The sequence below is a fragment of the Culex quinquefasciatus genome, chromosome 2 (assembly GCF_015732765.1).
Source record: "Culex quinquefasciatus strain JHB chromosome 2, VPISU_Cqui_1.0_pri_paternal, whole genome shotgun sequence".
NCBI lineage: Eukaryota > Metazoa > Arthropoda > Insecta > Diptera > Culicidae > Culex > Culex quinquefasciatus.
Genome location: NC_051862.1, coordinates 112,711,833 through 112,725,506, shown reverse-complemented (window position 1 = coordinate 112,725,506; position 13,674 = coordinate 112,711,833). Strand labels below are relative to the sequence as shown.

The 13,674-nt window shown below is 43.6% G+C and overlaps 2 protein-coding genes across 2 annotated transcripts; one reads left to right on the top strand and one right to left on the bottom strand.

Moving 5' to 3' along the window:
* Positions 1–5,639: 5,639 nt before the first annotated feature.
* Positions 5,640–12,122, top strand: LOC119766260 (26S proteasome regulatory subunit 6A-A-like). Its single transcript, XM_038250700.1, has 3 exons — positions 5,640–5,685; positions 9,546–9,871; positions 11,502–12,122. The coding sequence occupies exons 1-3, from the start codon at positions 5,640–5,642 to the stop codon at positions 12,120–12,122; spliced, it is 993 nt and encodes a 330-aa protein (XP_038106628.1).
* Positions 12,123–12,384: 262 nt separating this feature from the next.
* On the bottom strand, positions 12,385–13,347 carry LOC119766259. Its single transcript, XM_038250699.1, has 3 exons — positions 13,298–13,347; positions 12,980–13,061; positions 12,385–12,927 (listed from the first exon to the last, which is right to left on the bottom strand). The coding sequence occupies exons 1-3, from the start codon at positions 13,345–13,347 to the stop codon at positions 12,385–12,387; spliced, it is 675 nt and encodes a 224-aa protein (XP_038106627.1).
* Between the last annotated feature and the right edge of the window lie 327 nt (positions 13,348–13,674).

Sequence of the window (13,674 nt, the reverse complement as noted above, 5' to 3'; positions counted from 1 at the left end):
AAGAAGGAAGAAGACGGTATCGCTGCCTGGGACAAAGCTTGTCTCGTCGTGAGAAGATGCTCGCAACGCGCGGTGGAACAGCTGCACCAGAAGGAAGTACGGAAGCCTCCAGGATTTGAGAGGGGGTGTAAGGTGCACAAGATGAACAAATCGCTGGTTGGTGCGAAGGCGCTGCAGAACCGGAAAAAGCGGTACAGGTGTCGAATGCTGTTCAAGAAGATCTCGAAGCTTGAAGGAGCGCAAATGGAACGAGACCGTCGATGCGCTGCTGGGAGTAGCGAGCGGAGACCGAGGGAGCGACATCAACGATCGCCGCTCAACATTCTTTTCTGCCTGCGAACCGATTTGGCCGATCAGAACCGCCATCAACTCTCCGGTGGCAAGTCAAGAGGAGAGCAAGTACACTACGAAGAAGATCTACAAGACCGGAAGCGGATGAACCTCGGAGCATTCGCAACAACAACATCCGTGATAGCTGGCCAGGAAGAACTCACCAAGTTACCAGTTCCTCCTGACAAGTGACCAGCTCGCCGATGTGTTCACCAAGGGCCCAAGCTGTTTTGACCGAGAAGCATCGTAGCACTTTAGGTTTGAGAGGGGGTGTTGGAAGTCAACCCTAAGTGCGGCCCTGGTGATTAGATTTAGTTAGCTTTAGGCGCAGTAGGCTTTGCCACGCGCATTCTTTTATATAAACACCACCCACTCTGTGTTAACTCTCTTTCCCCGAATAAACGCCAACTCGTCAAAAACATTGCCCAGAAATCCGTCCACCGATGGACCAGTTCCTCTCGCTAACTTTGGCCGGAATTCCGTCCACCGGTGGACGGATTTCTCCTGCAAAACATTGCCCAGAAATCCATCCACCGGTGGACCAGTTCCTCTTGCCTACTTTGGCAGGAATTCCGTCCACCGGTGGACGGATTTCTCTTACAAAACACTGTCAACAAATCCGTCTTCCAGGGGATGGATTCTTTGAATAAATCTGTAATCTGGAATCTAAACCAGTCTTCCGGGGAACCGACTGCACTTGGCCACCTCTGCCGACGAAACAATCCACTTTCCAACGGAATTCACTTACCTGTTCCATTCCGCGATCTATCTCTACCAGCAAACTTAACAGAAATGTCAAAATGGAATGATGAAAGGTTTCAAAAAGTTTGCAAAAATTTCGCTAAGTCCAAAATCACACTTTTGGGAGTTCGCATAACTGAACTCGTTTTTTGGCGATTTTTACCATTTTTCGAGTTCGCGAAATCACACTTTTTTGAGTTCGTTTAAGCGAACTGTCAAAAGTGCGATTTCTGAACTCCCAAAAGTGCGATTTTCAGTAACCGTGTAGCATAGAATTAGGCTTTACAGCGTGACGTCACGAGCGCACACGCACACACATTTTTACAGAGACACACGTGCAAAAAATGTAAACAGTGCAGCCAAGCTGTCAAATTTCTAACCTCAAAACCGAGTCGGCGTAAAACCTAATAGAGTTATTTACGACGACACGACAAGCCACTCGCGTCCAAAAAGTGGCCCCAAATCGGCTTACCCCTCCGTTTCCTCGGGAACTGGAAACGTCAAAATGAAATTTCCTCAAAAAAATATAGTTTTGGCAGCACTTCTGCCATTGACGTTTAGAAATGTCATTTCTTTTCTGTCATCATTTTTTTTCCAACATCTGAGTAACCAAACCGGTTCCGAAAAGAACATCCTTCCGATGGAACGATCGTGGCCGGTTCTGGAAAGAAAAGTTCCGGAGAAACGAAGCCCCGATGTGATAGCCGACGTTGACGACAAGTGGTGCAGGAATAACCTAAGGCAATCCAGGTAGGGAAAATAATTAAAATGTGAAAGTATTTTTTGTTGTTGACAAATTTCAAAATCAAACGTCGTCGTCATTCCAGATCGGTCAACTGAATGTACAACCGGGAGAAGATGCCTAGCGTGATGGACATTCTGCTCAAACTGCCAAGCCAAAATCTCGACGGGAGGAAGGAAGAATGACTCGCCTGCAGAAAAGATAGTTCAAACTGGCAGCGCTGAAGGGACGCCTGCGGAAGCAGCTGATGAAGAGCCGTCTCTTCGTGGTGCAAAGGGACAACCGGTGCCAGCTGAAGAAGCTGGTCCTAAACCTTCCAAAAAGGTCACAAGTTCAGCCGACAGCCACGAGGATGGAGAGTCCGCATCGCCCAGCAAGACTGCTGTGAAAAAGTGTACCAGCCGTGGTCGAGGTGCGGGTCAAAATGACACTGTTAAATCCAGCGACCTTCCGGAAGTTTCCGCTGGAGCCTCGTTGACAATAGAGAAAGCCATTGCGGACGAGTCATGATAAGCCGACTGCGGCTGCTGTTGACGTTGTATCTGGTGCGAAACGATTGCGACGAGATGCGAAGAACGGTGATGCCGAAACAGCCAACGAGCTGGCAAACAAACGCGTCGTGCACTAAAATCAAAGGCGGAGCAGGTCGGTGTGGAAGCTGATTCAGCTTTAGCTGCAGACCAAGTGCTAAAATCAACCGTTCGTTCTCGCCGTGGACAGAAGCAAGTTTCAGAGGCAGAATCAGAGTCCCCCGTCCAAGGTAGACAAGTCCACCACCAGCAACCCTTATCCGGTTCCAGTTGAGATTTCTATGCACGGATCCAAGATGGTCAAGACGATGCTACATGCGTTGCACACTTCAATTCCGTTGATAAGGAACACGCTGAATACGGACGCCGCTGATGTTCCCGGCACAACACGCGGTCGTCGGGTGGCGGCTGCAAATTTCTTCATTGCAGGAATCCACACATCGTACTAGGGCCCGCCTTGGCGCAAGTGCAACGCCAGAAGTGCAGGTCGAAACGCCGAGTACGCCTGCGAAACGTGGTCGTGGCTGTGGCGCATCAATCATAGCCAAGATCGTCGAAGAAGAGTCTCATTCAACGGTAACGAGCACGGCGCAAAATCGGAGAAAGAAAACAAGTTGTGGAATGATGCTGACGATGCTCCAAACGCACCAGCAGATGAAGAGAACCGAATCCGAAAAAAATGCGAGCCATGGTCCGAGATCACCATTTCCCAGTGATTCCGGATGAGATGATCTGCACGTTTCGCACGACGCAAGCCTATAGTTTGGACAAAGGTGATCGTTTTTCTAGATTTGTAAGTGACTGCAGAAATGGGCGACGATTTCAATTTTAAATCTAGTACTAGTACATTGCTGTGCTTATAATATGTAAAATAAATTTAATGGGTCGTCCATATCGGAAAGAGGGGTTGGGGAGGTTGGGCGACAGTTCGTGTTTTATTTTAATGAATGGATAAAAAATGTCATTGAAAGAAGTTAGCGTTTAGTTGCGGTCCCAAATTTCTGAGCGGCCAGTTTCAAATAATTTTGAATGACCTTCCACATAATTTGAAGCTTGTTACTAAAATTGCTAGGATTTGGTCTGCTTAAATGTTGGGTAGGGACAGAATGGACCAGGGTGGTAGAATGGGCCACCCTTAGATTTCAGCTTTAGAATGGATTTAGACCAACTGTAAGGTAATAGGGGAAATTCTCGTATGTTTGGCAGGTTAATCACTCGCTCCTAATTCCATCCAATTTGCTGATTTTCACTATTTAAACAACTAATTTTGCAAAACTTTTGATAGAAACTTGCTTGCTCGCTTCTCATTGAGCTATTTATCACTCGATTTCAGTTGAAAACGCTTTTAATTAGCTTTAATTGAATGTCAAAGTTCTGACCTGCCAACATTAGAGGCACGCTGGAATTAGATGCCGTTCCCCTATATATCAAAAAAAATATATAAAGTGATCAAATTTCATGGAAACTATAATGGAAAGGTCCCTCAAGTAATTTCTTATCACCCTTCAACGTTGTATTAGAAGAAATGGCTTGTTTTCCAAGGTGGCCCATTCTGCCCCGCACCCTGGAAAGTTAGTCGAATAAACTTTTTTTTTAAAGCGGCTCAAAAATAGTTTCAATTAAAAAAATTTCATCAACCAAGTATACAACATTGAAGGGAACATTCCAAAGCATAAGCTTTTACACTGGATTCATAAATTTTTATGTTTTTCTATGATTTTCGGTACGTTTTACTTAGGTGAACCATTCTGCCCCACGGGAATCCCGCTCGATGAATTCGTACAGGTTTGGTCCGTAACGCAAACTGCTAATCGGTGAGGGAGTTTGGGAAAGTAAACGATTCAAATCGGTAGGTATTGAATAAAGTCAGGTGACTGTCATGCTGATTATTCAGAAACGGTTCAGCTTGAGGATGACCACCGAACGAAAAACCAGGTGACCATTAAAATCTCGGGAAATCAGGCCTATCAAGCCAAATAAATCGAGCGAGGAAAATCCGCCCAAGCAGTGTTTCGTCGATACCGCGGAACATCTATCAATTGTTTACCTTACTATAAACTTCCACCACTTCTTAATTCCTCCTCGTAACTTTTGGATGACCAATAACCAATTTCACAGAACTGACGATTCCTCAAAAGAACTTAAATCTTTATAAGTTCAGTTTCAGCTATGCCTAACCGGGACAAAGTACTGCGCACCAAGAACCGATTCAGGGACCCCGGCTGCTGGCAGATCTTGGGGGGTAGCCTATATCGTAAGGTCAACATTCAGTCAGCGCCGCCGCAGCAACTGATTAAATTGATTCAAATAGTTCGCCGGATATGTTAACATTGGTTTGTTAGTCCCAGTTAGCCACTATAAAAGTTTTAGTAACTGCTCATCCACGCCGTTGCCATGACCCAGCAAATAGCAATTTGTAGCAGGTGACTTACACTACGTCCGGGACTTCATCCCGTTCTGGTTCTAACCATTTCCACCTCGTCCAACTCCTTTTAACCAACCAGTCCCATGTTGAGCAAATCTTGTGAGCCTCCCAAGTGCACCTGTCCCAGCAGTTGGAGTCATACGTCCAAATGACTGTTTCGTTCCTGCCCACGGGCCGAATTAACCCAGTTCAGGACACTGAAACTCACACTATATCGCCTTAGCCTCGCTTTGTGACGTTGTTGACCATTGGCATTGTTCCGGGAGAATCGACTGGAATAACGGCCATGGTCGTCAACGGAAGGAACCTGCATGAGCTGGGCTAATCAACTGCATTTCCTTCGCGGAGCCGTAATGGTTGTATTTGCGCAATGGCCAAGAAACAAACTTTGGCCAAAAGGAACCGCTGGAAATCAGCTTTATCACCGGTATCACCGAACCTGCAAAAAACCTAAAAACAACAAACCGTTTTTAATTTGCAAATGTAAATATTTACATTCTAACAGTGTTGCGAGAAAACTCAATTTTGGGGGAAACCCGAGGGGTCTCTCAATTTACCGTGACTTTGACCATTCACGGTCATTTCACGGGATTCACGGTGGGACCAATTTTGATTAAGGTTTTTGCACCGAGTGTCTTGTCGTGTCGTCGGTTATTTACGTGCGCATGTATTGCGTGTACGTACACGAAAAAAAGTGAGGTTAAATTTTGTCCGGCCAGCAAAATCAAATCGTGCGCTAGTGTGCGTACTCGAAACGTCATAAAGCTCTATAGAGATAGGTAGAATTGCCACTTGCCGATTCCCCCTTGTAAACGTCAAGCGACACTGCCGACAGCGCCACCACTGCTCGAAACGGGGAACTTCAGTCGAAATGCGCACTGTGCACTTTGATGGAACTGCCCCGTGCATTCTGGAGGGTGCGTTTTGTTTGACAGTGACAGATGGAAAAAGGCTTGTTGACGTTCAGTTGGCAATCAAAAATGTGAAATGGTGCTTAGAAGCCGGATGAAAAGACGAGACTAGTGAAGGCGGTAGAACGTTAGGATTAAGCGCAAATTGCGGTTTAAGTTGGAGTGCGGAGTCTTTGCTGGAACACCACGACCACTTTTCTTCACTCCGAACGGCAAAATAGTCATTTCCTCTTCCGATTCTTCACTTGGTTTGACAGCGACAGCGAAATGTCAACATGACAAAACAGATGTCTTGGAGAAGTGAAAACGGGTGTCAACTTATTTGGCATAATCTTGAAATTTAGAAAAAAAAAAACATGCTGATGCGAAATAAAAATCATTCAATCTTATTTAAAACAAAACATCCTAGTTAAGGGATGCACTTATCTTGAGTTTTCATAATTGTTTTGATTTGTTTTCCATGTTTTTTTAAATCATTTTACATTTTTAATGAATAATATATATGTGCCAACCAGTTCTCCACATTCTTGACAGTATTATGCGCAGGGTGTTGTAGTTCCCCGTTTCGCCGCTGGCATCAGTTAGGCAGCACAGTTTTGTCCCCCGGTCGGTAAATGAGTGGCAATTCTATCTTTCTCTATTCTATACTATTAGGGTGGGGTACAGCATGCGATGTTTTTTTTTCTAGTAGGGTGGTATTAGTGTAAAGTGACAGAAGAAATGCCCCTCAACAAAATTTTGCTTATGTTTCGTGGTGTTTGTGTTGTTTTGGTTTCATAAAAATGGCCACCACTCTACAGTCTTCAACACTAGTTGAGATTTAAAAAAGTTATTATTTCCACCAAAATTAGTTATTTATTAGTTCAACCTACTAATCATTCTGGAGACTAGAATTGAACTACTTTAAGGCAAATTTAAATAGCTTTAACCAGCGATTGTTGAAGTGACCGCATCAACATCGGTTTAGAAGTGCATTTTTATTGTGGACAATGGCGTCTGACAAAATAAGTTGTATTGACGATCCAAACTTTGCATCAGTCGTAATTTTTTTAATGCGTTTTCCATCATCATGTAATATTGATGCAGTTAACATAGAAGAATTGGCTTCTATGCTTGAAAACAGTGAAGAAGGTAAGGGACATGATTGTCGCATCGAATGCAGCCTTGAATACATTTTACTTGTGCTTGCAATTTGAGGCGTAGCTATAATAAACTGTTATAATTTATTAGGAAATAAATTTATTTTGGCTCACATATAATCTTTTACATATATCCTTAACCTGAAAATCTTATGGAGTGGCTAAAATTACAGAATGTCAAGGGATCCCTTAACAATCTGTAGTAAAAATTGATTAATTGATAGTGAACCAAAATAAATTCTCTACCCTAAACTCGACTTATCTTTTTAAGCACCATAAAAAACCAAATGTAAACATTTAAGTACAGCCCCTGATCGCATAAATGTCCCAAATGCATTTTCATCACTTTTCAGTAATGATGCAGTTTGGTTCAAAATCGTGTGATCTTTCAAAAGAGCCTACAACATCCAGTACATTTTTTCTAGAAATCAGGTTGAAATTCAGTTTTTTCGCAAAAACTTAACACGTAGCCTTATGTGTGGGACAAACTTCAAATGCGTTTTTCTCAGCTTGCTGTTATTGCATATGGGACATTTATTTGAACATGGGCAGAGTGCCCGCCCACTGAGAATTTTGGCTCCAGTCTCGACTCGATTCAGGCTCGATCTCGAGCCAGATCGACTCGAGGCTCGAGACAAAATCCTCAGTAGGCGCTCACTCTAACAGATTGAGCACTCTGTGCTCTCTTGTACTAAGCTTGCTGGTTTTCCTATCTAGTTAGCATGAGAGAACACAGAGGCATCGAGGTGTTGGCATACAGTGTGTGCACCCAAGTAGCATATGGCAACATGATAAATTTGACTAAGTCCGAACAGAACATATATATATATATATATATATATATATATATACAGCAATTCCATTTGAAAAGAGCCTAAACCAAAAAAAAAGTTCTCCGATCGGGCTCAAAATTTTTCTGGGGGTTCCTTGGCCAAAATAATTAGACCCGTATTTTTTTGTTTGGCCATTAGGGTGGCCTACGCCGTGTTAGGGTGGTCCGAAAAATGGCCATTTTCGTCGATTTTCACAAAAACCACTTTTTTCAAAAAATCATAACTTCGCTCCATTCCAACCGATTTTAGCTGTCTAGGGTGCAAATGAAAGAAGATAAGTTGGTCTTCCAAGAAAAAATAATGTGGAGTTTCAAAAATCTAGCCTAACATTTGAAAAAGTCTTATGAAAACATCAAATGCCGTTTTGACGGTGTCTGGACCAAAGAGCCTATATCTGAAAATATTTTTAACGGATTCCTCGAACAATTTTACATAATATATCAAAAATTGGGTGAGGTTCATTAACAGGATTCAGAGATATGATTTTTTGAAAATAAAATCCGGGTTTTTCGACGCGCCGCGCGCGAAAATTGACGAAATCGGCAAAATCAACTTTTTCACTAAAACTGCGATAACTAGAAAATTTCAGCGATGACCTATGGATGTTAGGGTACCAAAATTTTCGTAATTGAAATACGCAACTTTTGGTACCCTAACATTTATAGGTCATCGCTAAAATTTTCGAGTTATCGCAGTTTTAGTGAAAAAAGTTGATTTTTTGCCGATTTCGTCAATCTCCGTTTTCGCGCGCGGCGCGTCGAAAACCCGGATTTTATTTTCAAAAATCATATCTCTGAATCCTGTTAATGAACCTCGCCCAATTTTGATATGTTATGTAAAATTGTCCGAGGAATCCGTTAAAAATATTTTCAGATATAGGCTCTTTGGTCCAGACACCGTCAAAACGGCATTTGATGTTTTCATTAGACTTTTTCAAATGTTAGGCTAGATTTTTGAAACTCCACATTATTTTTTCTTGGAAGACCAACTTATCTTCTTTCATTTGCACCCTAGACAGCTAAAATCGGTTGGAATTGAGCGAAGTTATGATTTTTTGAAAAAAGTGGTTTTTGTGAAAATCGACGAAAATGGCCATTTTTCGGACCACCCTAACACGACGTAGGCCACCCTAATGGCCAAACAAAAAAATACGGGTCTAATTATTTTGGCCAAGGAACCCCCAGAAAAATTTTGAGCCAAATCGAAGCACTTTTATTTTTTTCTTTAGCTTTCATATGGAACTGCTGTATATATATATATATATATATATATATATATATATATATATATATATATATATATATATATATATATATATATATATATATATATATATATATATATATATATATATATATATATATATATATATATATATATATATATATATATATATATATATATATATATATATATATATATATATATGACATTTTAGCAACAATACGTCGCAATGTTGGAACCGAGGGGCGCGACATTGGCCTTAATGAATTAATTTTAGCAGTTAATATATTAAGGAATTAAATACCTCACGTCATTTGACATCTGACAGCGCCACACCTGCATTCTCAACATTGGTTCTGTTTGTTTCTCTTTCGCGCGCTCAACTGTCAAGTTTGTTTGGATTCCGTGAAGCGTTGGAAAAAAGTGGTGATGGATAAAGTGAAATTTACGGAGAATGCAGAAAGATGTGATCCGCTGGTAGAGTAGATGCTGCCGGCGGAAGAGATTATTTTGCATTCATCATTTGCATCAATATTTTGCTTCCAGAACGATGGCTTTGCTGAGGGGAACGGAGAATTATTCTTTAAGCATGAACCCAACCTGTTCCGCGCCCGGATCGCACACAATCTACGCCAAAATCCCGCCCTACCTGCATGAACATCCCGGCGAGTGTCCCCGCTGGACGATGCCCATCAGCCGGCTGCTGACCGAGATGACCGGCCTAGATTCGAGCGAGTGCCAGCCGCACTGCTGGCCTCCCGGTATCTGGTCACACGGAAAACGAATAACGGTTCCGCTAAAAAGGACCTGGACGGTCCCATTAAACCGGTTGTGATAAGGCCGGCGGTGAAACGACCGGAAATGAACGACGTTTGCCAGTGGATGATGACGGCGGGGCCGGATGGGCGGGCGGTGCCCTTTCAGAAGAACCTGGACAAGCAGCAGCTGATGCAGACGTGTTGCTCAATGGGAATGGGTGGACGCAGCAGCAGCGAAGCAAGAAAACTGATGCAGAACAATTTGAACGAGGAACGGCGCAGATGGACGAAGCGGAGAATTTTTCTTAAAGCATGAACCCCACATGGCAGAGTTGTTGCGGATAATTACGGTGGAACCTATGCTGTGGATTCTGAATCGGGCATGGTGAAGTACCTGACAAAATGGAGATGAGCAGCTGGAGAACAAAACGGTGCTGCTTCCCGAAGGATTGAAAGGGCAAACCGAAGTTTCTTCTCAATATTGTTTCTTAGGACTAGACAAAATCAAAATAAAGCTGAATAATATTCTTTAGTGTTTTGTCGATATTGCGTGGTGAAAATGCATTTTTATTATCACAAATAAAAATAAAATTTGGTTGTTGTTTTTTTTGTGTTTGCTTTTTATTACCCAAATAATTTTACCGAAAACTCTGCTCTCGCAGGCATCTTCCGTCCTAACCACTTCTCTGGAACAGTTACGTAATTTTACATCGTTACATGATTCGCCACAATTGGCTCTTTGTCCTGGCCCATCCTCATATTCCGGGTCTTCCGGTCACAAAACGTACGTCCGCTGGATCGTCTTCGATGGCTTCTTCGTTGATGTTCAGGTGCAGGCGCTCTTCCAAGACGAAATCCATGAAATCGTTGCTGTAAATGTTTGGAAGGCAGGGTTGGAGGCCAGTTTGCACTCGAAAACAGACACGGTGATTTGTCGAAGCTCCGTGAATTCATTTGCGATCATCCAATGGGGACGAGTCAGCTAATTTTCCAGAGTTAATCATGTCGATGGAAATGATGTAGGACGTTGTCTGCCTGGATCCGGTTGACCACGTTCAGGCAGGTTAGGATCTGGAACGCCACAGTTCCAAGTGAACTGGCATTATTATACTTTCCGATGCAGTGAAAGCGATGTACATCTGGCAGGAGTTCAACAAGTTGGCTTGTTGGAGCAGATTCCTGGTGAGCAATGCCCTTTGGTTTGGTTAACGCAAATACGCAATCAAAACAAAATTTGACCAAACACAACAACAAATATCCCGCGCAACGTCAAGCTACCAAATCAATGTGGTGTAAAAAGAGGTGGCGTTTTTTTGGTCGTAAACAAAAGTTTATTTTGCCTTAATTTGTTAATTTTGACCGTTAATTAATTAAATTATTTAATTTCTTACTATTGTCCCGCCCCTCGGTTGGAACACTTCGAATTGAAAACAACTTTTCAACAATCCATTTCGTTTTGTAATCGAAACATATTGAAAACTTATTGGTCACATTGTTGCAACATATGACTTAGCCTGATTTTTGTGCTAAGTTTTATATTGGAATCAAAAATCTTATATACAGTTTGGCCCAACCATATCTCTTTTCATCAATTCATCCGTGGCCACGAGGTGGTCACTCCAAATATATTGCATTTATTTCATAAGTTGATCCGTATGTGCATCCATATTCACGTGTATACACGACTCCTCTATGAATTTTATTTCAGTGTTTCTACAGCTGTCATAGCAAACGCGCGCAGTGCTGATTGTTTACAAACAAAAAAAAATCCCTTCAATTTTGCTGTTCTCCGGCCACATTTTTTGGATTGTAAGGCACGCTATGTTGAATTCCGAGGAGTAATCGGGACGGGATACCAAGATCAGTAGGAACCGATCGAGCTGCTGGACGTGGACCCGCAGGAGACGGAAGACACCACGTTGGACTACCAGCGGAAGGGCAAGCGCCCCGTCATCAAGACTACGACACGACAGACGTACTTTTTGCTCGTGATTGGCCTGGTTGTTCCGGAGAAGCTCAAGCTGGGCGATGAGAGTGAACAAGGACTCGTACGTCGTACTTCATCCTGGACACTTCCGGCCGAGTATGACGCGCTCGTCAAGGCGATGGAGGTGGACGAATGGCCCACCGAGCACTACTCGGACATTGGTGGGTTGGACAAGCAAATCCAGGAACTAATTGAGGCCGTCGTGCTGCCGATGACGCACAAGGACATGTTCAAGAACCTGGGAATTCATCCGCCGAAGGGAGTGCTGCACGCTTTCGGCTGGTACCTGTGTGGCGCAAACAAAGTCGACCTTCCTGAAGCTGGCCGGCCCGCAGCTGGTGCAGATGTTCATCGGAGACTCGTCCGGGACGCGTTTGTACTAACCAAGGAAAAGTCGCCGGCGATTACTTCCTGCACGCGATTACGTTGCAGACGCATCCAACTGTTCCATATGCATGTTTTAAATTTATTTGACTTAATTTGGTCACCTGGAGTTCAATGAGAGACGAACATTGAAGTTTCTTGGATTTTCTTTTTACTTGTGGTTTCAGCTGTATTTTGTTGTACCTATTTTTAAATGTGATGAAAAAAAAAACAATAATCATGGCGTACGGTTGTTATTTGCCGAATTTGTCATTTGTCTGACCATGTGCAGAAGCACCTTAAAGATGCGCGCGGGATCCTTCTGCTGGAGGATTTTTTAAATATCCACATTATTGGCCTTCACCTTCGCTTGAACTCCATCCTCCGCTCCGTTCAAACATTTAGACTTGTAACCTTCGTAACCTCGTGGACACTTCCAATCCACGGCAGCGACCGTGCCGCGACCTTCCGCTTTTCCCCACGCTTCTCCCCGTTATCCGCCGTCGAACTGTCCGACTCAAAACCCTCACTTCCGTCCCCATTCTCACTGCCAATGCTGTACGAATCCGACGATCCGTCACGTCCTCCAGCTTCACCGGCACGGCTGTCGGTGAAAATTCCGCCAACTCTTCAACACCGCCCATACAATCCCCGCAAATCTTCGTCAACTTATCCCAGCTGTTGATCTCAACCCCTAAACAATCCCGCACCGTTTGCACCTCATCCGCCACGCTCCCGCCGCCGCCTGGAAACAACTCGACCAACGCCGCCCCGCCATCCGCCTTCAAGCAGAACCGGCACACGTCCTCGTCTTCCTTGTCCTCCAGCCCGTTCTCGACGTAACTATTGTTGTGCAGGTCTCGCGTCCGGAAGGCGTGCTGCGCGTCGACGCGTTCGGCACAGCCGTCGCAAATCCGCACCGTCGGATCGACCTCCGGTAAAATCTGCAAAGGCAGAACGATTAGAAATGAAGCAAAAGATCGGAGGATTACTCACCCCAAGTCCGAGGCAGTCGATGGTCTTGTCGGCAATTCGGAGGTCGGAGCGCAGATCCACACTGGGCTTCTTGCACAGGTTGCTGGTGGATTGCGGGGAAGGTTGTTGCGAGGATCGGTTCCGCAAGTGAAAAAAAATACCTCAAGCTCGAGCGGTGCGGTGACAGTTTGTAAACGAAGAAAACAAACAAGTGACAGTTCTTAACTGTCATTATCCACACTGAACAAAATGTTGTGCCGAATATCGTGCAGGTGAATAATATTTACCTATATTTACGATATTTATGGAATATTTACGGAAGTAAATCCAATGCGCTACGGATCAACCTTGTGCCCAACCCCGTGTCCGTGGCTCAGTGGTAGAGGCATGGTGTGAGGGTCTGAAGGTACCAGTCTAGAATCCCGACAGGGGGACACATTTGTTTTTTTTTATGTTTAAAACGATATTTTTTGTTTCGGGCAAAATAAATGACAACATAATGGCAACACAACAAACTACTTTACCGACATATTTTGACAAATAAGTTGTTTCTGCAACTTCGTCGAAACAAAGTTGAAAACATGTGGCTAAATGTTGCCAACACAACATTTTCGTGCGCTTTTTAGGGCACCACGAGTGTTCTAACTATGTTGCGATAGCACATTTTGGGTGTTACGAAATAGTTGCATTTAAGGATGCGCAACAAAAAATGTTAC

Excerpts from the sequence above, each read along its gene's own strand:
- LOC119766260 (XM_038250700.1), top strand. The coding sequence starts at position 5,640 with ATGCGCACTGTGCACTTTGATGGAACTGCCCCGTGCATTCTGGAGG. Across the intron at positions 5,686-9,545 it reads TGCCCCGTGCATTCTGGAGG|TGTCCCCGCTGGACGATGCC; the intron begins GTGCGTTTTGTT and ends CATCCCGGCGAG. Across the intron at positions 9,872-11,501 it reads GTGGACGCAGCAGCAGCGAA|GAACCGATCGAGCTGCTGGA; the intron begins GCAAGAAAACTG and ends CAAGATCAGTAG.
- LOC119766259 (XM_038250699.1), bottom strand. The coding sequence starts at position 13,347 with ATGCCTCTACCACTGAGCCACGGACACGGGGTTGGGCACAAGGTTGAT. Across the intron at positions 13,062-13,297 it reads GTTGGGCACAAGGTTGATCC|CAACCTGTGCAAGAAGCCCA; the intron begins GTAGCGCATTGG and ends GCAATCCACCAG. Across the intron at positions 12,928-12,979 it reads TCGACTGCCTCGGACTTGGG|ATTTTACCGGAGGTCGATCC; the intron begins GTGAGTAATCCT and ends CTGCCTTTGCAG.